Below are 27768 nucleotides of genomic sequence, written 5' to 3' on the forward strand. Positions count from 1 at the left end.
ACGAATGATGGTTCTTCTGAATTGAGCAGCAAAGCTGGTCAATCTGAGGGTATGAAGTGGAGGATGAAGAGCCCCTGGTGAATGCATCAGAAGATTCAGAACTTGGTCCAGGATCCATGTTTCTTCCAATAGATGAGGCCGAATAAAGGGGAACCAAATCTGATGAGGCCAATAAGGGGCTATCAGAATGATGGTTCTTCTCAGAGTCTTGGCTTTCTGTAAGAATTTGGATAGGAGAAGAAACACAGGAAAGGCGTAAAGGAGACCCGGGGGCCAATTGTGTACGAGTGCAACCCTTGTGGTATCTCCCATATTGGGGATTAGGGCAAAGTAGTTGCTGCATTTGGTGTTAGTGGGAATTGCAAAAACGTCGCTGAAAGGCTGGCCCCATCTGTGGAATATTCTTTCCACTACTTCTTCTTTCAGGGACCATTTGTGAGGCAATAAAATTGCTCTGCTCAATTTGTTTGCTATGACATTGGATCTCCACAGGATGTGCACTGCTATCAGAAAGCGCTGGGTGGATGTTGCTCCCTGCCATACTCTCAGGGCCTGTCAACACAGGGGTTAGTATCTGGTTCCTTATTATGTACCAGACCACTGATATGTTGTCCGTCTGTATTGCAGTAGTCCCTAAAGGAAGAAAATGTTGAAAGGACTGCAGCACTAGTAGTACCGCTCTCATCCCTAGGACACTGATATACAGATGAGCCTCATGTTTTTTCCATGTGCCTTGGGCTGTCCTTCCCTGAAAATGCCCCCCCCCCCACCCTATCAGGGAGACATCCATGGTCACAGTGCAAACCAAAAAGGGAAGATTCATCAACAGGGGCACTGATGAAGGAAGATTTAAAGGGATCTGGGAAATCACACAAACACATCCAAGCATGCCGTCTCATGACGATGCCTGATGCAGCTGCTCGAGCTGCCCCATCAGTGTTGTGAGATACCAAGTGCATCGAGGAGTTTTGAGATAGCTTCCAGGGTAGCCAGCTGCGAGCAGACAGTGTCACGCACCTCATCAGGCAGTACCCCTCCCAAAGAGGCAGACATTTCTGAAATTATGTCTCTTTGGAGGCTAGTGAAGTGTGCCAGATATTTCAGCGATCGAGTGGCAGAGGTCGCTGAAGCATAGGTCCGCTTCCCCAGTCTGTCCATAGCCAGAGACTCCCTGTTCATGGGCTGAACAATGGAACTATCTTCTGCCAATTCCCTCTTGGTGGCCGCCATCATGACCATGGAATCAACTACCAACTGCTTGGACCAATTGGGCTGGTCTTCGGGGTGGATAAAATTTTGTCTGGCCTCCGGGGGACTGGTTCTACATTGTCCGGGGCCTTCCAGGCACACTGCACTATCAGTTTTACAAGCTCATCTGCAGGTGGGGTCACCCAGGAAGTAGATGGCCAAGCATGGAAGACCTGCAAGAACACAGATTCCTCCTTAGTGTTAGAGGACTTTGTCTCCCCTCTGCTTGAGGATCTTGAGAATGAGACATCTTCAAAGGCAGACAGTGGGGACCTTTCTCCCTCATCGCAATCGGTGTCCGCAGTGATAAGATTCCTCAGGGGAATCAAGGTGCTTCCTCTTGCACCGTTTCTTTCAGGGGTGGCTCCCCAGTGGGATCTTCTGAGGACACCGGAGAAAGGGTTCCCTTTAAGGGAAAGTCTTGCAGCTCCCATGCTTGGGATCCCAGAGTAGGGGGTTGGGGACAGCTGCATGCTAGAGTGGGAGTTCTGGTGTTGATGCCATTGGTGCTGACTGTGAGCCTGTTGAGGCAAGGACCCTCTCCATCACCTGGAAAGCAGGTCCACCCGAGGAGGGATGGGAGCCTGGAACCAAGAAGGACAACCTCAGAACCAGGGTCACATCCTGCCCTGAGGAGCCCACCTCCAGGTGAGGAGCTCCGAGATGAATGGTAGCTGTCATTGGAGCCATGGCCATAGACAGTGCCAGTGAAAAAATAGGCACCTAACTAGGAACCACGGTGCCGACAGCCCAATCACTGCTCCGAGTGCGCACTGGTTCCAACGAAGCCGTTGCACCAAGAGTAATCAGTGCCAACAGGGGAACCTCCGCAGTTGGAGCAGAGATGGTATGCACCGGGGCGGTCATCAGTACCATCTCTGGGGCCTGGGAAGAGGCCGGAGGAGGGTATACTATAGTGAGTATGCCGTGTAAGCTTCCATTCCAAAGGGGACAGAAGACCTAGCAGGGGTGGGCAATCCTCTAGCTGCCAGAAGCTGGTCGACAACCCTCACTACATCTTGTTCTGAAAGGCTCCTGGTGCATCTGTAGGAGGCTGCTGAAGGAGAGTCAGGTCTTTGAAGGAAGGGGCTAAAAGGGTGCCCCAAAAAAGGGTTGTAAGTTGGGGAATATCTGGTTCTGGGAAGGTGTTCAACCTTTGGAACTGACGGGGTCATAGCCTGCGAAGCCATATACGCTATAGTTATCATGGCCGGGGAAGGTTCCGATGTAGGTATGGTAGTCAAAGCTGGTGTCAAGACCAAGAACAGTACCAAGGACAATGGTGCCAAAATTGGTACAGTAACACAAGTCAAAATTAGAGGCAGCATCGAGGGGAAGACAGAGCCCGGTGCCGAGGTTGTCGGCGCTGAAGGCGCCAGAGAAGCTCGGTGTTGACTCGGTTCCAAAACGGACAGAGATGTAGGAACTGAGTGACTCAGTTTCTCTTTGTGTTTCTCAGTCTTAGGAGGTGGTGAGACCTCCGTTCCAGAGACCGCCTCCGAAAAAGGAGTTTTCATCATGCCCTCTAATATCAACTTGTTTTTACGCTCAGCCAAAGTGCGATTGCTGAAGCTGGAACAGTTAATACATGAAGCATTAACATGGTCAACGCCCAAACAATAAACACACCAAGCGTGAAAGTGAGTTGGGCATCTTGTGCCCCCATCTATCACACTGCTTAAAACCCAATTTGTTTTTTTCAGACATAGTGACAAACACACTAGTCCAGCAACAAGTAAAACAGTCAAAAAACAGCTGCAGCAAAGTTAGAGAAAAGTTTTTTTTTTTTTTTATCCAGTTAGAAGAGTACCAACAGTGGTACTTAGAAATACCACAAGTGGTAAGGTAGGAGAGAGGGTCAGTACCAACGATGGTATAAAAGGAACTACCAAAGGTGGAGGGCAGGGAATAGAACAAGTAGCGGAGTCTAGAGACGAAAGAAATTAGTGAAAACTGACTAAAAGGTAAGGTATTGATAGGAATTTACAAAAAAACTCTACACTTAGCTTTGGGAGAGAAGGCTTGGCACGTCTGACAAGGAATGCGGCAAACAAGATCTGAAGAGACTAAGAGGGGCATTATGGGGTAAGGTCTCAGCTGAGAGTTTTTGGCTGGCGCGAGCTTGGAAACAGCAGTGTCACTTCAGAGGACAGAACTGAAGTCCTAACAGTAAGGAATGAATAAAGATTTACAAAATCAGATGTACAATTTCAAAATGGTCTACAAGAAAGGCAAACTTCTTTATCTGGTGGATACCTTATCCAGATTGAACAGAAATACCACATAACAGTTTCATGCAGAGAATTTTGATTTCAATGTCATGGAAGTGTGTAATTTTTCTACACGAGACTTGAGCTAAAAGATCATACAAAGACTGATCCAATTTGGCAAAAAGCTCAACCACTTCATCAATGTAGGATGGCAGTCAAAGCAATCCTGTGCACCGCCAGAAGTACAACCTTACTTTCCATACAGCTATGAGACTGAAGACGGTATTCTTTTCAAAGGTCCAAAAGTTGTTCCTACTTCCTTACATGAATACATTCAGATTATACATCATGGCCACCCAGGTTCCGATTCTACCAAAAGACGGGAGAGAGAGGACTACTATTTTGTCCTTCTCTAGCAAAAGACATTGATAAAGTGCTTTCTTCTTGTGTGCAACAGTACTAAGCTGCATTTGCAAAAAGAGCCACTTCAGCAAAGTCAAATTCCTGAACTACCCTGGTCAACAAGTAGCAACTGACATATTTGAGTGGAACAGTCAACATTACTTAGTGTTGGTAGACTCTTATTTGAACTGGTTTGAGATAGATTTGCTACCTAACCTAACTTCTAGTGCTGTTTTCACCAAGATAAAATGTCATTTCTCAGTCATTGTAGCCCACACAAAGTTATTTCTGACAACAGTTCTCAGTTTACCAGTCAATTGTTTCAGAGGTTTGGTAAAGAGTGGGACTGAATATCCTCAGTCAAACAGCACTGCTGAATGTGCAGTACACAGTGCAAAGCAATTACTGGAAGGTCAAGGCGTGACAATACCAATAGCTTCTTGAATTTACTCAGTCTCAGAAATATACCCCGTGACAACCAACTAGGCTTGCCTGCTCAGAGACTTCTATCTAGGCAAACTACAACAACCTTGCCTATCAGTTCTAGTTTGTTGGTGCCTAATGCTAACTACAGAGCAATCAAAGCCCAATTTTAAGAAGAGTTCTTCTCAGAAGTTCAGCTACGACAAAAACAAGCAGATTTCTTCATCCTTTAAAAGGAGAGAAAGCGAGGATACAAACAGTGAAAGGCTTTAATCTAATTGGTCAAGTGAGAGATATATGTACCGAGCAGAGATCCTACTTGGTGGAATCTGAGGGTATAGAGTACAAGAGAAACCGCAGACATCATCTTCCTGTATCAGAAATTATATTGCATCATACCTGTGGTACAGACTCTGGATCTCAGAGTAACCCTGACAAAGTTCATACCGAAGAACACGTTGCAGTATCCATTTCAGATGACGTCCAAGATGTCCCCCCAAAGCTGAACACTCCTTGAAGACAGTTCCCATTGCTAGATCCAATTCTGACTTTTATGTTACATGGTCAGGATGCATATCTAGACCTACTGTAAAATACACAGCAACTTGAACATACTTGTTTTTATGTCTGATTTTGTATAACTGCATGTCAAAGAATTTTTGTATAACTGCATGTCAAAAGATCATTTCTGTAAATTCCACGTCATTGAATACTGTCATTTCGCATATGGACTATTTCTCAAAGAAGGAGAGTGTAGATCAGAGCGTGTATATGTAACTTTAAGAAGCATTTCCAGATGCAGCACATGCAGGCAGCAGTGCATTTCGAGAGAACAACCAGAGTGTTAATATGTGTGAGTGTGGTAGTCAGTGTGTTTATCAGTTTAAGTTACAAAGCCTCATTTCTGGTGTGTGTGTGGGCGTGTGCAATAAAGCTGCTTAAACTGAACTCACGAATGTTCATCTGTTTTATCCTGACCAGACAAGCAACAGTAACTGACCAATTAATTCTAACAGTGTTTGTACTGCTTGAGTTAGTCTTCCACCCAATCCTGTAATAGTAACTTGTTGTCCCTGAAATAAATTAGGATTTCCATAAATCAATGAGGACTCCGCTCTGGTATCTACCAAGGCTCAGACCTGCTGCTCATTTTTATTTCACCAACAATTACTAAATCTGCATAAGGTCCTCCATCTCCTCAGGCCCAGCCACTAACCAGAGCTTGGCCAATGTCCTAATTAGACTGTACACTGACTACCCATGATAAAACAGGTTACAACTGTGATAAAGGTAGGGGTGAAGAAGTCACTGAGGTACCTAAATTTGCATCACCTTCATCTTTTCCCCGACACCTGCATTTCCTGTTTTTCCAACATTCTTATTCCTGTTGTTTAACCCTCTTTTTTTATACATTTCCCACAAACCTGTTGTGTCAATTCCATCAATTTGCTCTTTCTTGACCCAGTCTTGTAATAGAGCAATAAACATGCCTTTTCAGGAGACTTGATTATTAATGGTTTCTGTCAGCCCTTCTTGTCTAATCTCTCTCTCTTACTTTGCCCACTGCCTCGGGGCCCTCAATCTCCTAATTCTCCTGTCTAATAAATTCAATTACCTCTGAAATAGGGTTACCAGTTTGATTAATCAATAGTGTCATCATTACACATTTGTATGATGATGGAGCAAGTTTAAGGATCTTATTTCACATGGATACATTAAGTGTGCATTGCATCAGTGCATTTGCCTACCCTATAAAGACAGCAGTTTTCATTTATTCTTTTATTCTCTGAATTGCATCCCTTAACGTACACCAGGGTTTATCATTAGCAGTCTATTCTGCTTCAGTAGAGCATTTCTCATTATATCCTTCTACTACGAGCTGCAGCAGAGTTGTCATATTATCATTACTGGTTTCTCTAAGGTGCTCTTTTATTGCTGGATCGGAACTTAAAAGGCAGAATTTTTGAGAATCATGGCAATCTGGGTTAATGCTACCAACCCCAGCTTCATTTAACCTAACTGCCTTTGATATCACGGTTTCCCATGGTCTCTGCTTAAATCTATCCATTATGTCTCCTATCTCTTGAGTGTAGTCTTCCAAGGCATTCATCAGCTGACTGTTAGGCTTACCAGGTACAAGATGCAATTTTCTCTTAAGTATTGGTTTAACTGAGACATTAGAGTATTCTCATCTTCATCGGAATCAAGATGACCTGATGAATCTGACGGAAATTAATTATCTCCATGTCAGTGGTCTGGGTCCCAATCTACCCCAGCCTTAGCAATACTCATATGCGCTTTTTTCTTGTTAATTTTACCTCTTCTTTTTATATATTTGTACTGTGCCACTCCTGCAACAGCCTTTTCAGCTACTTGCTGATATGTATCCAGCTTATCCACTAGTAACTTATTTTGACACTGTACCATTACTAGTTTATTTTGTAAATCATTAATTTGTTTTTCTAATTGTTTATAATGACAATTTTTACAAACTTTTTCTTGATGTCACGTCCGGTATGCAGACAGCAGGATCCAGCCCCATTCTGCATATCGCTCTTAACTCTTTCCCTTTTTCTAGGGAAACTTTTTTGCAAACATGTGACTACAGCTTCTAGCACTGCATCTTTTTAAACACGCTTCTCAATTTCTCTCTCTCAAACATTTCAAATCCTGCTGACTACACCAAGAAAATGTATCCCCTAAACAATTTCTTAGCAGGAAAGCAATGATCAACACAAAGAATTTTCACTACAATGAACAAAGCTTTATTAGACAATACAGTCTTACACTTCTATATCGGGCAAGCATTAATATTAATATCAAACCAGCTATACTTCTATGTCAGGCAAGCATTAACATTAAAAAGAGTAAAAGGGAAAGAAAAAAGTTAATACATGACTGATAATTAAGAGACTTCATCCTAGCCCACACTTCGACCAGGAAACCCCATTGCGGTCAGGTAGGAGATTCTAATTGGGAGAGTCTTGGGCAGTGCGTCCACTCCACAGGTAAGGCTTATACCAACCGACAGAGACCCGGGTTTTATTCCTTAGCTGTTTACCAGTTTTCCTGGGAACTTAACCTTTAAGGATCAACAAAGACTTTCCAGAAGAGACCAGAGATGTTGGCCATCCATTCCAGAAAGTTCAGTCAAGCCTGACAACTCCTATGACTAATTTCACTTGAGAAAAATATAAAAGAATGCAACAAACAAGTTCATAGGTTAGTACTAAGCTAACTGTGCTTGCAAGCCATTTTAAGCCTAGCCAATTATCCCTTGTGAGACTCAAACCCTGCACCTTGTGTTTGTAAGACTTCTAGAAATGTGAAACATTCTAATAAACCGGTGTCTTTTAGTCACGTACACTAACAGGTGTCTTATCAAACTGCTAGAAATATAAAATAATGTAATACACAAGTGTCTTTAGTCACATAGACTAGATGATAAACATGTTTTAAAATAGTTCTGTTTCATAGAAAAATAAAGAATAACTGAATTAACCCATTTCACTCAGTTCTCTATACTGAGGCAGAAGTCAATCTCTCATTCACTCACAGTAAAAGCCTTTCGTATCGCATTCATATCACATTGGCCTCTTGCTGGATATGTACTCCCCCACCCTAACATGTGTCCTACCCATGAACCATTTGGCTATCCAGCTGGTGAAGTAGAGGCTTATGCCCAATTTTGTGAGTTTATCTATAATTCCAGAGTGCAGTATTGTGTTAAATGCCTTGGCTAGGTCAAGGTAGGCAGTATGCACTGTCTTACTGTCACTCCATGGCCTTGGTGACCTTCTCAAAGTCCACCAGACTAAGCAAGCAGGACCAGCCTTTGACAAAGCTGAAACTGGTTGGGTCTAGAGTCTGGACATTTCCTATCTCGTTGTTAATCAGATCTATGATTATCCTTTCGACAGGTTAGTCAGATTTATGGGTTGATAAGTTTCCTAGGTACGTTGATTGCCCCCACCTTGTGCAGAGGGTTAACTGTTGCTGTCCTCCACTCGGAGACAAAACCTGTCTGGTGACTGTAGTTAAACCGTGATCACAGTGGGTCTGCTTGGTCATGTTTCAAGCTATTTAATAGACACCTTGGAATTCCATCAGGGCCCACTGATGCTGTATTTCTAGATTTAGGGTGTGTAGTGACAACCTGTTCTTTTGTGGTAACAGGCAAAGGAATAGTAAGGGCTATGTCATGGCGAGTGACCAGGGATGATTAGGCAGTGAAATTTGTGCTGAATTTATCTGCCAGCAGGTTTGCCATTTCTTCTGGTTGAGTATAGGTAGTGCTCGGCCATAACTAAAAAATACTTTGTGGTTATCCTTTTCTTACTTCAAGCATCTGCACTTAATATGCTGCAATGCAACTTATGGTCAGAACCCATGACTTGCTTACTGAAATACATCTTCAGTGTCATAACTAATCCTTCAAATATGCATTTGCTCACAGGTGCAGATTAAGGTTGACAGTGACTGGGAGAGGTATAGCAGAGGACACAGAGCAGGAATATACCACCTCCTACAGAAATGGTAACGTTCCATTTTGCTTTCCTCTTAATGTCAGGCTGCATATAAAGCTGATGAGTTTGTGTTACCACATGAAACACTGAGGTCTTCCTATCCAATCTCGGTTTATTTCTAGATGTGCACACAGACGCCATTCACTAGTGTTAGAGTTAGAATATCGTAAATGTTAGCATAACCTGCAGAAAGAGGAATAAGCAAAACTGTGTAACTAATGCTTTGTTTTCCTCAACCTAGCTAATCATCCTTCTAACTATGCTTTTTCTTATTCTACCTAGCAAACACTTCACATCTTTGCTTCTGAATTCAGTTCTAGAGCATCAGAAACAGTTTTTGACATACACCTGTCACTAATCTTCCAAAGCTTAAAACTGCCTGGTAAGACCAAATATATCATGACCACTGACAATTCTCAGCTCATAACTTCTTTTTTTTTGTTTTACTGCCCTTGGAGTCCACTACGCTTCATAAGAAGGAAAGACAAAGCTATTACATGCTGCTTAAAGGACTTGCTGAAACTATTAAGTAGTGCATCAACAGCTGCCAAAAAACAGACTGTGTTTTTGTAGACCATACCCTAGCCTCTTGAAGGTAAACAGTGCATTGATCCCTTAAATTTATTCAAACAGTAGAAGAAGATGACCATACATTCAAGCCTATGAAATCTACCACAATCCTCACTAAATTCTGACATAAGAAGTTTTGTATATTCTACTTTACCCTTAACCATCAAACTATTTATATGAAACAATACGTAAGCAATTTGTTTAAGTCATTAAACGCATAGATCGAAACATAATTAAAACAAAATGATTTTATTAATTTTCTCCTTTAATGCAAGTTATTAAAAGGACAGTATGACTCCTGCATTTAATTTCTGTCACAATGAGAAATGCAACAACTGATGTCCTTTCAAAGGACATAATTACAGTTTCATGGCAATGGCACATTTTAGAGTTAACAGATGTTTGGGGGGGAAGCACACATACCTTGGTGCAGCCTCCACAAAAATGTCAACTATGTCAAAAATCTTTATTATGACGTAATAAAACAAACATGACCAACTCAATAATAAACAGACACCATTTTCAATTTCCTTTATTTCAGTTTTAAATATTCAGTTACTTATCAGTTTTAATTTAAGTGCAGAATGCATCAGTGCACTGAATGACAATGGAAAATGTGTTACATTATGGAAAGCCAAAAATCTAGTAAGACGTTAAGCACTTTAATGACATGTACGCACATCAGATGAATATCTAACATGCTTTTAAAACGGGTCTTTCAAAGCAGATCAAACTTCAAGAGAGTAACATTTAAATCAAATATTTTGTTTCATTCACTTTCCCCTCAATGGTCTTAAAAGACTGAGAGGAATAAAAATGTATAGCCAGGAACATGACTAAAACCATAGTCTTAGTATGTTAATACCGTTAGACAAATGGCTTTTGGAAGCCTTCTATTTACTTCATTCAGATTACTACATTCATCTACTTTGTCAAATATACACAAAATAATCACATTTAAAATTGTGAATTCTACATACTGTGACCAAAAAACTAATATAATAAGAATGTGGTATCTTTGTGCATTACTATGGTGAATTCCAGAGAGCTTTAAAAATGACTGGTTAAACAGTAATGCCATCTAAGATAATTACACACAACAATGCAAACATACTGAATATGCCTGAGACTTCATTACACACAACTTCCAAAGCATCCTCTAACTTGAAAGCCCTTTTTATAAAAGTCTGTGCAGTCACATTCCACCAAGAGAAGTTTGTGCTTCCAGTAAGAGTCGAGATAAAACAGTTGTAATCATGTACAACACATACTTTTATAACTGATCTTTATATACAGACATAACCAGCTGACTTACTGAAGTGAGGCTATAGCAGCACTTTTCCGTAGCTTTCAGCTGTTATATATATATATATATATATATATGTGTGTGTGTGTGTAGCTTGTTTTCCAGTTTGTCTTCAGTGTCAGAATGCTTTTTACATTTTCCTAACAGCATGTTATAACCACAAAGCACACTGTATGGTCTAAAAGTGCAGTACTTGGGTAAAAAAAAAAAAAAAAAGAAAAAGGGAAACAAACTAGTTTTCACATTAAAGTAAAGGAAAAAGCAGTTTTCATTCACAAGAGACTGTAGTTTTCACAATCAGCCCTAAGTGGGATGTATACATGTAATACACATACCAGTATATACACATTTAGAGAGAGAATTACTTTCTGGCAAACTTAATTACATCTAATATAACCAGATAGTTTTAGTTATAAAACACTAAGGTATTCTTACAAATGCCTTGCATGCCCTCTACTAAAATGAGAAACTTATCATTCTTCCACTTCCTAGTTATTTTTCATCAGAAAAAATATTTACCACAAAAGGATAAGTACAAAAAGATCCACACTGGGATCCAATGGTTTGATAGAAAATGTGAACTCCTATACTGGTACACAATGCTGACTTTGAGAAATCATGAAAACCTTGTCAAAATAAGTTTTAAATGCTTCAGTGTGTATAAATGTTCAAAATTACTGTATAAGGGGAAATACAATACATTCCCCTATGTCAACATATCACTGGCTTGAGAAAGACAGTGCACTTAAAAAGTCCTGGAGACTTAGTTAAAAAAATATGGTTTACATTTCTGTACTAGGCTATCCACTGGACAGAAATAGTTCATCAGTTGTGCTGTAGAGAAAATATACCTAAACATGCCATCCGTCATTCTGATGGCAATTGCAGAAAGCAAATTTATATTTAACCACAGCCTAATGGTAATAAGGAACAAGCTGTATAAACATTAATGTACAGTCAAGGCTTGGTTAACTCATAAAATTTGGTTCTGACCCCATTACATTTTGTTAAAAAACACACGTATATACACATATATTACACAATTTACAAAAACAATTGTGAGTAACGAGGTAAAAATCTTCCGTTATGAAAGTCATTGTCCACATTAAGTACATGTGATGAGTTTCTCGCAGACCACGGCAGACAGTTCTTATACATTCTTTCAACCAAGGTGTCATATTTGACAGCAAGTTGGACAAAAACTAAGAAAGCTGTAGACTAAGCCTTAGATTTAGACTACACTGTACTTGGCTGCAGTAAATGCTGATAACAAAAAGCATATTAACTGCAACATTTTGTGACAAACGGACCATCTCAGACTGACAGCCAATATCATTTTTAAAAGCCATGTCACTTACAGCCTGCATGGTTCATTATATAAAACCTATTCCCCTTGGGAGCTGGCAAGAAATTTATTAATTCAAAGAGCACCATGAAAAAAACTGCAAAAAAAAAAAATCTTTATAACTAAGGCTTACAGGTTGCACCTCTTCGACACTACACTGTTTGACAAATTAATTACGTAAATTACTGTAAACTAACTTTATTCAATGTTTCCTGTAAACTAAAAAGAAAAACTCACAATAAAACAGACCCGCTGTTTCATATTAGAAAACAAACCCCCAGTGTTTCTTTTTGGTTAGTGCCAGCATGACAGACACACAACTGTGAAATAATGGTACTTAAATTTGGTTTTATCCAACCACAACTTAGAAAAATGCTCTCTGTGGAAGGCAATACAAAAAAACAGATGCATATAGTAAATTCAGCAATCATGACATCATGATACATCAGAATTATCTTAAGGCACAGCTCATCTCAGAACAGTCAATTACACATCACTGTTAATGGAAGCTTACAAATGAAATGACATGTTCAAAGTACAGTGTATGTCATTAGATCACCTGAACTAAGCTTAGATACAACTGTTGTCCACCTGGAATGTCCCAAAGGAGGGCTACAAACTTTAAGGCTTTTAAGCATCTACTTGCACACTGCATCTTTGTAAATTTTCCCTTGTTTGCCCCCACCAACCCAACATTTTTAAATGTACAAGCATTAAGTTTGGACATGCATCATGGTTAACATTCAGGTACAATGTTACTAAACGAAGCAGTAACTTGACTTGGGTGGTTCAATGTTGGAGCAACTCAACTTCTTTATGTCCCACTCAAAGTGTAAACAGGATGTTATCAGATATGATGAGGGCAGCTGTGATTCACATATGGTAGGATTTGCCTTCAACACATACATTTACAAATAGTATACATTTTAGAAGTTAAAGAATACCTTTAGACTTTATATAGTAAGTTTTAAAATCAGAGGAGCTCAACATTCGCCCTCATGCAGGAAACAGCAAACAGTCGCCCAATTATGACATATTTGCCAGTAGGGTAGAGATTGCGTCATTATAACTGGCACCTAGCGGCATGGAAGGGAGGGCCCCCCCCCCCCAGAAAAAGGGCCTTACAAACAACATTTATACCCCTTGCCTTCTTTATGCAACACTAATGTGATATATTAGTACACTAAAACACGTCTGAGTGTTGGGGGTGGAGGGGTGAAAGTATATCCAAAGGTATTTTTTTATGTTTAAAATGCATACCAAGTGTGGATTTGTCTCTGATGAAGGCAACAACTGCAGTGTAGTGAGCGGCTGTTCTCCTCAGACACTGTTTCAGGCTTTAAACTGTAGTATCACCATATTCTTTATTCCAACGAATGTAAACATCTAGGGTTTGTGGGCTCACAGAACGTCTTATCTTCTTCATGGACTCCAAAAAATCTGACATCTTAATACTTCTTATCTGTTAAAAAATGTTAAACTTTTAGAAAAACATTTACTACAAAACTACACAAATAATTACTTCTGCTGTGTTTTGAACTCTGTTGAGGAAATAGAGATACTGTTTAGATATTAATCATGCTATGGGATGTTTATCAATTACACAAATGTCTAACCTGAGCCACCAGAATAAGAAACACAGGCTTAGTAATCTGATACCCCTTTATGGTCTTAATTTATCAGTGACATGTAAATATACATTTTCAGTGATGTGTAAACCAAGAAACGGCCATGAAAATTAATTTGTTTTGTTACAGAAGGCATTTAGATAAATTGTCCTAAGTCACGACTAAAGCAACTGTTTCAGTAGCATGCAATGAGATAAATTGCTTTATTTATAGCACCACAAGCTCAAATTTCACTGTCAAATACTGTATTAGGTACTTAAAAATAAAATGCAGAAATATTACTATGTCCACACCTCATGAGGCTTTACTGACTAACATTCCTGACATGCAAAAGAACTGAAAGGAATTTAAATGGAACAAATCTCTAAAAGGCAAAAGCAGCCTTAAATAATACTTTTGGGAAGAGTGAAACAGGGAGCCTATATCATCACTAGCACAATACATAATGCGATGGGAAAAGTGGAATAAAGGAAAAGAGAAAGGTGGGATTAACTGTTGAGATTTGAGGAGCAACACATTTGGCTCACATCATGTTAAAGGTTTCAAAGAGGTACAACTTCAGCTGTACCAACTGTGATGGTGGACAGTGGCTATGACCTTTGGATCTGCTCCAATAACCTCCATAATCTGGCAGCCACCTGGAGGGTATGGTCTCAAAGTCCACACTACTGGTACCAAGTAGAATAAAATGTGCCCACAAACAAATCACTAAAACAACTCACTACTGGAAGCTTGGCCTTAACAGCATGCTGGAAATATGTGCTGTTGCCCTGGACTGGCTTAAACCAACCACACCCAAAAAAAGGCTTCACAATAAACACCCACTAATCGGGTTTTTTCGGCCAGCTTCACAGACTCATTTCCCACCTTGTTTAGGATTTGGTACCTTTCTGTAATTTCTTTCCCCACTGTAACTACACTCTGAATAAACTATTACGACTACATTCAGACACACAGAAAGAAAACATACACAGACCCTTCCTATTCTTCACACGCTTTGTCTTCTCTTGCTTATGATTGAAAGGCCAGCTTTTACTTGGGTAATTTCAGACACATCATGGAGCTGGAGTATGAAAAATGTCTTAACTACATAGTTTCCACTTTTTCCTTCATAAACACTTTCTCCGCTTGGGGGGAGGGGCAAACAAACTCCTTAACCAATGTGGCGTTAAAGGGCTTGGTCTGATGCCTACTTTTATGTGCGCTGGTAGGGTTGTGTTCTCAGACAAGCATGCCCCCTAACCACAGACACTAAGTAGCTGTCCTGAAGGATGCATCAATTCTGGTATACCCAGATGTTTTAGAGTGCCTGGCAACCTAGGCAATAAGGCTGCATAAATGAGCAATATAATTTTTTAGGCCCTTGTCTTCAATCCCCTCTAGATTCTGTGTCAACTGGCCAAGTAGAGATTCCGCAGTCAAGGGCCCTTTACAGTCACAGTAGCAGAGGTGTAGGTCTCTCTCTCTAAATGGCAACATAACCTACTTTCCTTGTCATTGGGAATGGGATTCCTAGATGCAGTTGCATTTCTTCCCTTGATGGAATCTACGGGCATCATTGCTGGATCAGCAACTGGGTTCCTATATGGGTGCTTGTGTGAGTCATGTACCCAATAAAAGCAGTATAACTTCCTCAAAGCAGTACACTGGGAGGCAAGTTGTAAAGAGAGAATGTAAAATGCATCACTCCAGAAGGAATAGCTAAAGGAATGTCCTGCTCTGGCAGGCTCAGAATTGTTTGCATCTGATCTGTGCCTGATGGAAAAAAAACTCCTTAGCTCCCCATTTCAAGGTCTTCTTTATCCAGTGACGGGCATCTCCACGAGACATCCTGAGATGGTGAGGCTGCAAACGGTCATTGTCAGATTACAGATATGAGAGAGACGCTTGGATAACAATGCAAATCTTTCACCTCTGACTGGAAAGCATCAGAGTCCCTCCAGGGAGAAAGTTCCCATTTTCTTTTAGCAAATATCTTCCCAACACTGCATCTTCGTCATGGGTATGTCCGCTTCCTTTTTAGGAAATCCATTAAGTCTTGAGCCAACTTACAGAGATCTTGTGAGGTAGTTGGGGGGGGGGATTGAGGAGGGAAGACCCACTCTACCCAGATTCATTGCCAACCATTTTGGCTTTAGGGTCTTCGGACTTTGCTTGGGAGTGCAGTCCACTTTGGATGCCATGATACATAGGAAGTTAACAAGTTTCCTTCAAGTTCCTGCTGTACAAACAGGTTGGGGATGGCTCCCTCATGTGCCAACACTAATGTAGGTGTGTGATCCTGATACTAACAGGAAGGTCCTAAGACTGACCAATAGCAAAACGGTTTCATCGTGCTAGGACATGCTAGCAACTGAAGGCATGCTGGGCTCCTCTGGGGCTCTGCCAGGGGCATTCATCAGAAAGATACCAGACACAGGGCCTGCAAAGGTGCCTCTGTCATGGATGTCTTTATGCCTGAGGGGGCTGTAATACAGACAGCGCTGCTAGCCTCCTGGATTCTCTTCTCCTTTAGGCATTTTTCTAAAGGCTTCTTTTTCTTCTGCAAGAATTCAGAAGAACTGGCAAATTATACAACAGACTAAGACACGTCTTCAGCAAAAATGACCCTGGAGAGATTCTGCCTTATTTTTTATGGTCCTTTGGTTAAAAATGACACACTGAGAACACTGGGGCATAACGTACTTCATAGCCACACAGGAGAAATAAAATGTCATGGAAATGTGTGGTGCTACCTCTTGCAAGCTAAAGAATAATCAGATTTCTACCCCACCTCTACCAATGGCACAGAGGAATACAAGCCCAGGCAAACCAAATTAGATCAGTGGCTTGGGTGCTTAACAGCATGCGTGGGGAGGATGATTATGCCCATTTTAGGTGGTACAGTTATTAGAGTGGAGGGTGTGGTGAAATTTGCCACACAGGCAGGATAAGTCAGCAATGCCCTTTGGGCATCCCTCTCTAAGGCTGGAATGAATGCACACAGAAGAGGAATATTTGCATACTAAAAAAAAACCCTCAATCTAACCAGTCATGAACATGGTTTGGACATGTTCAGGGGAGGTGGGACTCTGTAGTTGTAGACAGGGAAAAAAAGAAGTAATGTACTAACTACACCAAAACAGTCAGTGTTATCCCTTACAAGCCACAGCAGTCCACTCAATGTAAATTAAAAAACGAACAGTCTTATTCACATGAAGAACTCCATAAGATTTAGCGCTTTCATCTACTGCACCATAGCCTTAATCAAAATCAATAAAAAAAAATCTCCACTAATATTTATACCACTTTCAAGCCAATGAGTTCATTAATTAACAGCAACTACTTCATTAGCTTAAAGCAACAGTAACAAACCACCTTGTGAGTTCCAGTTCAAAAACTGCATATTTAAAACACAAATAAATATGAATAACTGTTGTTATTCATAGGAAATATTAAAAACCTGATAGCAAAGAACATGGATTTATGTGTTAAACATGTATTTTTGTGATGAATGTACTATAAAATGTTCAAATGACAAGCTGAAACGTAACCTATATATAATACATGACATTTATGACAATAACACATATGTACTTATTATATCTACCACTGTCTTAATTCCAGCAAGGTGTACTACTAATATCATTAATACCGGGGGCACAAGTTGCATTTAACAGCAACTGCATCTCACCTCTCTCTCTCTCAAAATAGCTTTTATATTCCACCCCCCCCCCCCCACGGGCTGTGATATAACTATTTCCACAATTCCAAACCTGAAAGCAGAACAAGTATGATTAGCTGCACTACTTTTGTCCTTTCTCCTTATATTGTAAAGATGTTCATATATCCTGTTTTTAAAATCTCTATAGGTTTTCCCTATATGGAATGCAGCACAGGTGTTACACTTAGCTAAGTACATCACCTGCTAAGTATTACAGTTCCCTTTCTTAAAATATATCTTTGTTTTGTTAACATTCTCAAGAATAATATAGTTGTCTTCTATGATAGCAAAGCACTGACTGCACCTGCCACATTTGCTAGTACCTTCATTGGTTCTTCCTTGTGCTTGTATACCTCTATTACATTCAAATGTATTTTTCAAATTTGGGGCAGTTTTATATACAAAGTTACGCTTATGCCCCAAGATTCTACAAACCTTGGCATCACCTTTTAAGTGAGCCCAATTTTGAGTAACTATATTTTTTTACTATTTCTGATGTTGGATTATATTCTAATATTAATGCTCTACTAAAACTATTGTTTCCTTTCTTACTTTTATTACTTGCCAATTCTGCTCCTAACACTGGTTTATATTGTTTGCCCCATTCGCTCATAACATATTGAGAAACATCATTAATCATAGAAATGGGGTATCCTCTGTCCTTAAACATTCAGCCAATATTGGCAATCTCACTTCTGAATCTTCTCATATCAGAGGTCATCCAAGCTGCTCTTATGCGCTGCCCTTTCAGTATACTCTTCTTCGTTTCCAAGGATGACCGTGCATTCTAAACAAGAATTACTAAAGGTGCTTTTCCTATATATTCTAGATTTAAAGCCTTTGTCAGTGTGAGAGATAAATGTATTTAAGTAAGCTAACTCTTGACTATTACAGGAATGTGTAAATTTTAAGTACTAGTAAGATTTAGATATCCTACAAATTCCTCGATTTCTTCGCTAGTACCTCTCCAAAGAACAAAAATATCGTCCAGGAAACGTACATATCTGAGAAGATAATCTTGTACTGGCTCTGAAAAATATATTCATCCTCCCACTCCAATAATACCAAGTTAACATACACGGGGGCAGCATGTGCCCCCATAGCTACTCCCTTAGTCTGTATATTTCTCCTTCAAAAATATAACATTGTTCTCCAAAACAATAGTCATGAATTCTACCAGCGAAGGGATTGGGATTTCTTTAGATGTAGCATTTCTAACAGAGCTGGGTCAGACATTTTTTTTTTTTTTTTTTTAAGTCAAGCAGAGATCGCCTCTAAGTAGAATAGCTGGAGTTTTTTTGAAGGAGGTAAAGGCACCTGAGCAGACAAAGGAGGAAGCTCAGAGAAGGACTGGGCCTGAGACTTGGAAGCAGTCATCACCTTCCTCATAACTTTGAATGCACTCAGCGCCTGCTCCAAGGATCTCCTCGGACCCGACAAAAGGGATGTCAGGGCCGAAGGAGCCTGCAGAGCAGGAGACAGAAGCTCCAAAGAACAGATGGGAGACAAATCCATCTGAGCCAAAGCCCCGAGAGACAGAGTCGGATCAGAGGAGATTGAGCCGGCTCCGAGGACGGAACCGGCGAGTATCGGCTCCTGTTCAGACTGGATGGAGACTTGCAGGGAAGACATCGGAGCCAAGGAACCAACGTGCCCTAGACCCGATACAGACACCAGCTGGATATCGGAGTCTTCCGGCTCTGAAACCAAAGGTCAGATCGAAGGAGGAGTAGGCGCTGAATGGGGAAGATGAGACTGACCTGACTCCTTTGGGCTCGGATAAAAAAGCTTTGTAAAAACAGGTGTCTTGAGAAGCCTTTGCACCACCCTATCCACATCTTCATTTGAGAGGCTCTTAGTTGACCTAGTAGACACTGCTGGGGATCTGGATCTGGCTAAGAATGGTGAAGGGAGCAGAGAAGTAAATTGGCTCCAAGGATGGAGATTGGCTCCGATAATGGTACTTGTCAGGTAACTGGTCTTTCAGAGCCGAAGGATCAATAGATGTTTTCAGAGCCGAACATTCTGTCTGCTCCGAAGATATCCCTGCTCTGGAGGTTGATGTCTGCTCCGTAGGTGCTGTCTGAGCAGACTCTTTCGGTAGTTTGGCTTTCAGCTCTGACAAAGATCTTGGAGCCGATGAAGAACATTTTCCCACTATCTCTGACTTGTCCATCTTTGGAGTGGAGGAATCAACAGAAATAGCCTCAGAAAATCAGGTTTTCAATAACTCCTTCGAAATCAATTCTTCCATTCCATAAGTGCCCTCTGGTTAAAGGTGTGGCATATGGAACAGGACTCCTGCAAATGAAGAGGCCCTAAACAGTATACACAAAAATCAATGAGGGGCATCTTTTTGCTACACTTCTCATATTTTTTTTAAATCCCAAGGGCTTACTTTCTTTCTTGGACATTCTGGCTAACAAACAGAAGCAAGCAGCTTAACTAGTTAAAGATATAGAAGAAGAATTTTTTTTTTTTAAATAGTAACCACAAGGGAAGAGGGGCGTCAAGTCCTCTAACTTAAATGGTCTTGGTTAACTGCCCTCTAACTAAATGGAAAGTAACAGGAAAGGAACAGGAAGTAATAACTGTCAACACTACCAGTAGAAAACAGTAAGGAAAAGGTAAAAGAATATTCTCCAACTTACACGGGTATAAGTTAGACACCCTCTAACTTAAAATGGACGCTAACGGCAAGGGGAAAACTAACAAGGAAAAACTAACACAAAGAGGGAAGGTACTAACAAGTGAAGAACTTTAAGTAAATGCTAGCAAAATATTACTTGCAATACAGAAAAACGGAAAGAGGTAAGCAATGACAAAAAGAAATCAAATAACTTAGCCCAGAGCTTGTTAGATCATCCTTCTCACAGCACGGCAAATGAGATTTGAAGAAGTTGGGGAAATGCATTATGGGTAGGGAATGGTGCCCACGAGCTTTGCTGAAGTCCTCGACCTTTTGTAAAGGCAGAGATAGATCAAACCCCATCAAGTGAGCATAAAAGCAAGATTGACAACACATGTACAGTTATGCAAAATCTCACCATAACAGTGCATGTTCTTTTCACTGTTGGGAGTATTCATGTGGAATCTCCTGCTAAGAACAGCCCAACATCCATCCAGTATACGAAAGCCTTTACATCCTCCTAGTGTTGTAGTTAGGCAAATGTTCCCTACCCAGGTACAGAGCATAAAGATGATGCAAGCACACTCCATACTAAAAACTGAAGTGTCCCAGGAGAAAGGGGAACAAACTCATCCACAGGAAAGAGAAGAAAACCAAGGACCCCTCAGCCAGAAAAGTGTTTCCAACAGTGGGGGAAGAGAGGGAAAAGTGGGAGGGAGGGACTGAACACTTTAACAGTGATAAGGAAGGACATCTACTGCTATGGTAAGATTCTACACAACTGTATGTCCTTCCTTATCACTGTTGCAGTACTCATAACATCGGAGATTACCAAAGCTACTGTAAAGAATGGGAGTAAGAAGGCACAGAGGAGCCCTCCACAAACCCATGACGGATAGTTTTGGCATATCCTGCCCTGGCTCTGAAAAGGACATCCAGCTTATAACGTCTAGTAAAGGTGTGGACACACCAAGTTGCAGCTTCAAGTATGGACCTACTATCCAAACCTTTAAAGAAAGCACAAAAGGAGGCTACTGCACTTGTAGAATGAGCTCAAACTGAACACAGAGTGGTTTGCCAATCAAAAGAACAAAAAAAAGAAATGGCCTTAGAAATACAGGAGGAGATGGTTTACTTAGAAACTGCTAAATCCTATATCCTGATATGAAAAACAAAGTTGCTCAGAGAGCAGTCTATGTAGATCCAAGATGTGAAGAACCTTCTCCCTAGCATATTGTGGAGAAGGAAAAAAGGAAGGAACAGGGATAGACTAACTGAAAGAAAATTCACTGACCACTTTGGGCATAAAAGATTAGTAGACAGACATCCTGTCCCTATAAAAAACCAGAAGGAAGGAATCGCCATTACAGCTTGAAGTTCAGAAACTCTCTTGGCTGAAGTAAGAGAAACCAGCAAAAGTCTTCTAGGTGCAGTGCTGCAAAGGAGCAGCAGTGGGCTCAAAAGGAGCCACAGTCAGTTTTTCAAGGGAAAAATTAAGGTCCCAAGAGAGAGGAACAGATTTTCTTGGGGCTTGATACGAAGAATAAGAAGTTATGTACCTACCATAACGTTCCATTGTTAGTTGTCTTCATCTCGCCTTCTTTCTTGCTGTTTGGGATCAGAGCCAATCCTCGGCTCCGACTCAGCCATCCTCAATAGCTCGAGAGCTGTTTACTGGCTTGAGGCTACCCCTTAATCCCATAATGCCTAGCAACAGCTACCCAGATTTCGTATGAAATAGCTAATCCCAGACATATGAGAGTAACCAGTTAACAAAAAACTGGTTGTTCCATGCATCCTAAAATCTAGAATAGGTTAGCAAGACCTAGGCAGAAGAGTAACAATAAAGAATACTCAGCCAGTGAAGGAGGACTCCTCTGGATCCACTAGGACGGGGGGGACGGAGAGAGGGACAGAACAAAGAAGGCACTAACATGGAACGTTATGGTAGGTACATAACTTCTTAATGTTAAGTTGTCTATCTCACCTTCATTCTTGCTGTTTGGGTCAGCGTCCCTAGCACCTAACATCCTGGGTGGCTCAGTGGAACAGACTCTTCAGAAAAGTGGAACCAAAGTCAGCTCTGCTCCGGGAGACCATATCCACCTTGTAATGAGAAATAAAGGTATGAGGGTTTGCCCATGTGGCAGCTGCACAGATGGAATCTATGGGCAACCTAGACTGAAAAGCTACGGAGGTGGTTAATGCCCTAGTAGAACGACCTTTCGGTTTAGTTGGCAACTCTTTATTCCGTAACTGGTAAATAAAAGTAATAGTGTGGGACGACCATCTGGATAAGGTCACCTTGGAAACTGGGAGACCTTGCTTGTTTAAGGCATAAGAAAGGAATAATTGGTCTGACTTTCTTATTTCTTTAGTTCTATGTAGGTAAAAACACAATTGTCTATAAATGCCCAATTGGTGAAGCTTATACTCTGCCTTGTTGCTATGATTAGGGAAGAACATAGGGAGATCTATACATTGATTTAAATTATTTTTGAGCAGACTTTAGGAAGAAATGAAGGATTAGTCCTCAGAGCAACTCTGTCCTTGTGAAACACCAAGTAGGGAGGATGAACACATAGTACTTGAAGTTCTGAGACACGCCTAGCTGAAGTGATGGCAACCAGAAAGACAGTCTTCCAAGACAGAAACTTGATGGAGCAGGATTCTGCTGGTTCAAAAGGAGGCAGAATTAAAGATTTTAGGGCTAAATTAAGGTCACAAGGAGGAGGGGCATCTCTCACTGGAGGTCTAAGAAGAGATGTTCCTCTCAAAAAAGCTTTAAGCTTATGAGACATGATGTTAGAATTTGTCAAATCGATATGAAAATTAGAAATTGCCATTAACTCTACCCTAATCGTAGTGGAAGCGGCCCCGGAGTGAAAAAGTTGTGCTAGGAGTTCCAGAATTTCGTGGACTGGGGCTGAGAAGGGATCCACATTCCTAGACTCTGCCAAACAAGAAAAACGTTTCCATTCGCTAGCATACGTTTTTCTCGTTGTAGACTTATGAGAGGAAACGATAATCTCGCGGACTGCTGGGGAAATGCTGGGAAGCCTGGCTAAGGTTGGAAGTGGAGCAACCAAGCTGTGAGCTGGAGAGTTTGGAAGGACTGATGCAACCCGCTTGACTGATGAATCAGATCATCTGGAATCAGGTCCAGAGTCCAGGGCTGATCGAGAAGGTAATGGTGCAGGAACGGGAACCATATCTGTCGAGGCCAGTAGGGGGCAATGAGGATCATTTTGCAACCCAACGGTTTTGCTTGCTGTAAGAGTTTCGGTATCAGGGGAAATGGAGGAAAGGCATAAAGAAGTCCCTGAGGCCAATCGTGGAAAAGAGCATTTCTGGGTATGTGACCTGGAAGCAGAAGGGAGAAGTAGTTGCTGCATTTGCTGTTGAAAGGGGTGGCGAAAAGATTGCAGGAAGGCTGTCCCCATTTGCGGAAGATAAGATCCGCAACTTCCTAATTCAGAGACCACTCGTGAGGCATGAGGATAGCTCTGCTGAGCCTGTCTGCTATGACGTTGGATCTCCCAGGGATGTGCTTCGCAATCAGAAAACGTTGGGAGGAAATTGCCCATTGCCAAAGTCTGAGTGATTCTTGACACAGGGGGTAGGATCTGGTTCTGCCCTGCTTGTTGATGTACCACACCACTGACATGTCTGTTTGAATTGCAATGGTCCCGGAAGGAAGAGAGTCTTGAAGGGCTTGCAACGCTAGGCACACGGCTCTCATTTCTAGGACATTTATGTGCAGATGGTACTCGTGAGGTTGCCAAGTGCCTTGGACTGTCCTGCCCAGATAATGCCCCCCCCACCCTATCAGGGAGGTGTCTGTAGTCACTGTAGCTACTGGAGGGGGCTGTATGAAAGGTCTGCCCTGAGTCACTAGTGGGGAGACCATCCACTAAGAAAGGTGCCTTTTGCATGCCTCCGTGATCAGGATCATGTGAGACATGGGTAGCGCCTGGAAAGACCACTGCGTGAAAAGAAGCCACTGAAGAATTCTCATGTGGAAACACGCTAATAGGAGTAGAAGAATGTCAGCTGCCATGGAGCCCAGAGTTTGAAGGACATACCTGACTTGGATCCTTTTGCTCTGCATTAGGATTTGCACTTGTTGACGAATTGTGGACACGCTTCCCAGTGGTAACCTTGTGAACATCTCCCTTGTGTTTAGTTCTGCTCCTATGTAAGTGATAGACTGACTGGGCAACAAGGCAGATTTTTCAAAATTTATTAATACCTAGTTGGGTGCAAGATGTGATTGTATAATCCCGCGCTTGTAAGAGTTGATGCCTGGTGGTAGCAGTGAGGATCCAGTCATCTAGATATGGAAACACTTAGAATCCTTGATGTCTCAGGTGAGCCGTGACCACTGCCATACATTTGGTGAACACCCTGAGGGCTGTGGTGAGACCAAAGGGCAGAGCTCTGAACTGGTAATGACTGGCCCCCACCCGAAAGCAAAGAAATCTCCTGCAGCGTCTGTCCATCTTGATATGGTAGCACACATCCTAAAGATCTATCGAACACATCCAATTGTCCTGACCCAGGAAGGGTAGAATGGACTGTAGCGTGACCGTCCGAAACTTTGTTCTTTGTACAAATTAGTTTAGTCTAATGAGATCCAGAATCGGTCTCCAGTCCTGTCTTTTTTGGTACCAAAAAGAACCATGAGTAAGTTCCGGATCCGTGCTGGTCTGCGGAGACTTCCTGAATGGCTCTTTTTTCTAGCAGTTTTGAAACGTCTATTACTGCTTGCTCCTTCAGATTGGGTGGAACATCTGGAAGGGCCTTCTTTGACTGTAAGGGGGATTGATGGAAGGGAATTTTGTAACCTCCGGATATAATGGACAGTATCCATCTGTCTCTTGTTAAATTTTGCCAGGCTTTTGGGGTATAGCGAAAGTCTTCCCCCGACTGCCTCCAGAAGTGAGCAGCCGGGCAACCCTTCAGGGATGCTGGAAGGGCTTCTCAGAGAAGGATTCTCTGTTGCCCTGGTTCTGCAGCCCCCTCTGCCATGAGGGTGGCATCTAATATTGTTGTTTCCCCCTCTGCCTCTGGAGGAAAAATCACTAGTTGTGTCAGGCAAGGCTCCCTGAGATTTGCGGAACCACATCTTCCCAACTCTTCTGACCCTTGGGGTAAGGTCTAGAGGGAGTGGAACAACGGACTCCCATGGCAGAAAGAGTCTTGCCTTCTTGCTCACACCTACTCAATGTGTCTTTCACCTGTGGCCCAAAGAGAAAAGAGCCATCAAAGGGAGTATTGGTGAAGGATGCTAGAAAGGGTTCCACAATGTGACACAGCCGCATCCAAGCATGCCTCCTGAGGGCCACACCCGTGCCCGCAGCACTACTCACTCCATCGGCCACATAGGAAATGAGCCTCATGGAGGAGTTAACTACAGAATTAAGAGTCGCTAGCTGGGAAGCTACTTTGGCTTGTACTCACTCAGCTGTAGGATCTTGAAGGGTATCTCCAAGCTCTTTAAGGAGACCCCTTTGAAGGCGAGTAAAATGACAGTTCAGGGACCTCATAGAGAAGGTCGCTGAAGCAAACATTCGCTTTCCTTACCTGTCCATTGTCCTACATTCCTTGTTAGGGGGATGAACAGATGAAGAGGTCTCTGCTAACTCTTTTTTTGGTGGCTGCTGCTACCACCATGGCATCAACGGGCACACCTTTAGAAAGGAATTGCTTAGCCTGGAGGGCTGTAATAAATTTACCAGGTCTCCTCGGAGTTGGTTCCACTGTGTCCGGAGCTGACCAAGCCTTTTGGACCACTACAGACATAAGTGGGTCAAAAGGAGGAGAAACCCAGGAGGTGGAAGGTCGGGAACCGAAAGCGTCCAGGAATACAGACTCATCCTTGGTAGGGGCTAGGGGATTCCAGTTTCCCCTCTGCCTAAGCATTTCCAGGATGTCCAAAAAGGAAACATCTTCAGAGGGGGATCCCATGGATCCTTCCGATTCATCTAAGTCTGTATCAGAAGTGACAGACTCGGGGGAGTCAATGTGCTTCTTTCTTGCACTTCTTCTTCTGAGGGGGCTCCTCTGAGTGATCAGGGGAGGCCTCAGAAGAAGAGGAAACACCCAATGGGGTGTCCTGGGGCATCGGTTCCCTACGCTTGGGGTCTGGAGGAGGAGCAGAGGTTGGCACAGACACTAACAAGGGTCAGAGCTGGTGGGGCTAGTAGTGGAACTGTTTCAGGGGACAGCACACTTCGCATGACCTCAAAGAAAGCTCCGGTTCCGAAGCAATAGAAATCTCTCTCTGCGCCGAGGGAGACGGCTCCGAGGCCGATGATGGAGCCGAGCTCACCTGCGCCAATGCTCCGAGAGGGAGAATGGGGTCGGACAAGGGTCCGATGCCACTTGCCCCCTTGGAGCAGACGAGGGAGCCCTGGCATCCAGATTCCTCGATCGAAAGAACTATCGAGATAATCGGAGCTGAAGTCAGAACCAAAGGAGAGATGATCGGAGCCGACGGTTCCACTACTCGAACCCCAATGAACTCCGGCTCCGAACTCAATGGAGTCGGAGGAGGAACAGAAAGGGAGGTGGATGGAGCAGATACCTGTCGAGGAGGGCTGGACAATAATTTTTCTAGTGCCTGTGATTTAAGCAACCTACTTACTACTCTCTCCACATCATGATCTGACAGCTTGAGGATTGAGAGGAGTGTGATGAATGGTGGCTACATTCATTTTGCAATAATGGAGACCGAGGAGTCGAATGAACTGACTCTAATGAAGGAGACCTCAGCCTCTTATGGCTCAGAGATGGCTCAGAAACATCCAATGGAGCCGATGGAGGGGTTGTCTTGTCAGTGCCAGCTAGAACCGACATACTCCACAAATCCTGTACAGGAGTTGGCTCCGAAGGTGGAGTCAACGGTTTAGTGGATTTTGGGGATTTCACTGGCTGAGAACTCTTTGCTGGTGAATTCTGAGGCTTTAACAGACCCCTAAGGATCAATTTGTTCTTACGCTCCTGCAGGACTCTTGGACTAAAGGCATGGCAAATAGAACAAGAGTCCTGCAGGTGAACAACGCCCAAACAATAAATGCAGCTAGTGTGCCCATCTGTCAGACATTTTCTGACAGCATGAGTCACACTTTTTAAAGCCAGATACTTTAGCCTCCTTAGACATGACCCAACTACAAAAAAACTAAGTACCACAAGGTAAACACAGACAAAAGTACTATTCTAAACAAGATGCACCTATAAAAATATACAATCTCTGTCTTTTTTTTTGTTTTTTAAAGATAGCAGAAACAGGAAAGGAAAGCCTCTAAGTTAAACGGCTATCCTAGAGAGAGGGGGAGGGGGGAGAACTCTCTAACTTAAACAAATTCTAAATAAAAGGGAAACTAAGAAGAATGAAGTAGTTCAACAACACGCACAAAATAAAACTAAGAACAGTAAAACAAATCTATTAGTTTAAAGGGTCTACGAGAATATTTTTACACAAAAATTTGAAATCTACAAGCCTGAGCCAGAAAACGACACACCTCGCAGTTGAAGCGGCAAATGAGATCTGGGTAGCTGTCGCTAGGAATCATGGGATAAGAGGTAGCCTCGAGCCAGTAAACAGCTCTCGAGCTATTGAAGATGGCTGAGTTGGAGCCGAGGATTGGCTCCGATCCCAAACAGCAAGAATGAAAGCGAGATAGACAACTTAACATCACCTGTTAGGAATTGATTTGACCTCAAAATGTGAGGTCAAGGGTGGGTTCATGAGCAGACAAACTACTCTCAAGTGA

General features: G+C 42.1%; 1 protein-coding gene across 1 annotated transcript in view; it reads right to left on the reverse strand.

The window, feature by feature from the left end:
• Positions 1-9609: 9609 nt before the first annotated feature.
• Positions 9610-27768, reverse strand: part of SPAST (spastin) — a 2490626-nt gene continuing 2472467 nt past the window's right edge. The window contains exon 16 of the mRNA XM_044058595.1: positions 9610-13492. Coding sequence (XP_043914530.1) covers positions 13370-13492 — 123 coding nt within the window. The 3' untranslated portion in view covers positions 9610-13369. The remainder of the gene's footprint in view (positions 13493-27768) is intronic.

This window comes from Protopterus annectens, chromosome 1.part2 (genome assembly GCF_019279795.1).
Source record: "Protopterus annectens isolate FY-2018-M chromosome 1.part2, PAN1.0, whole genome shotgun sequence".
Lineage (NCBI taxonomy): Eukaryota > Metazoa > Chordata > Ceratodontiformes > Protopteridae > Protopterus > Protopterus annectens.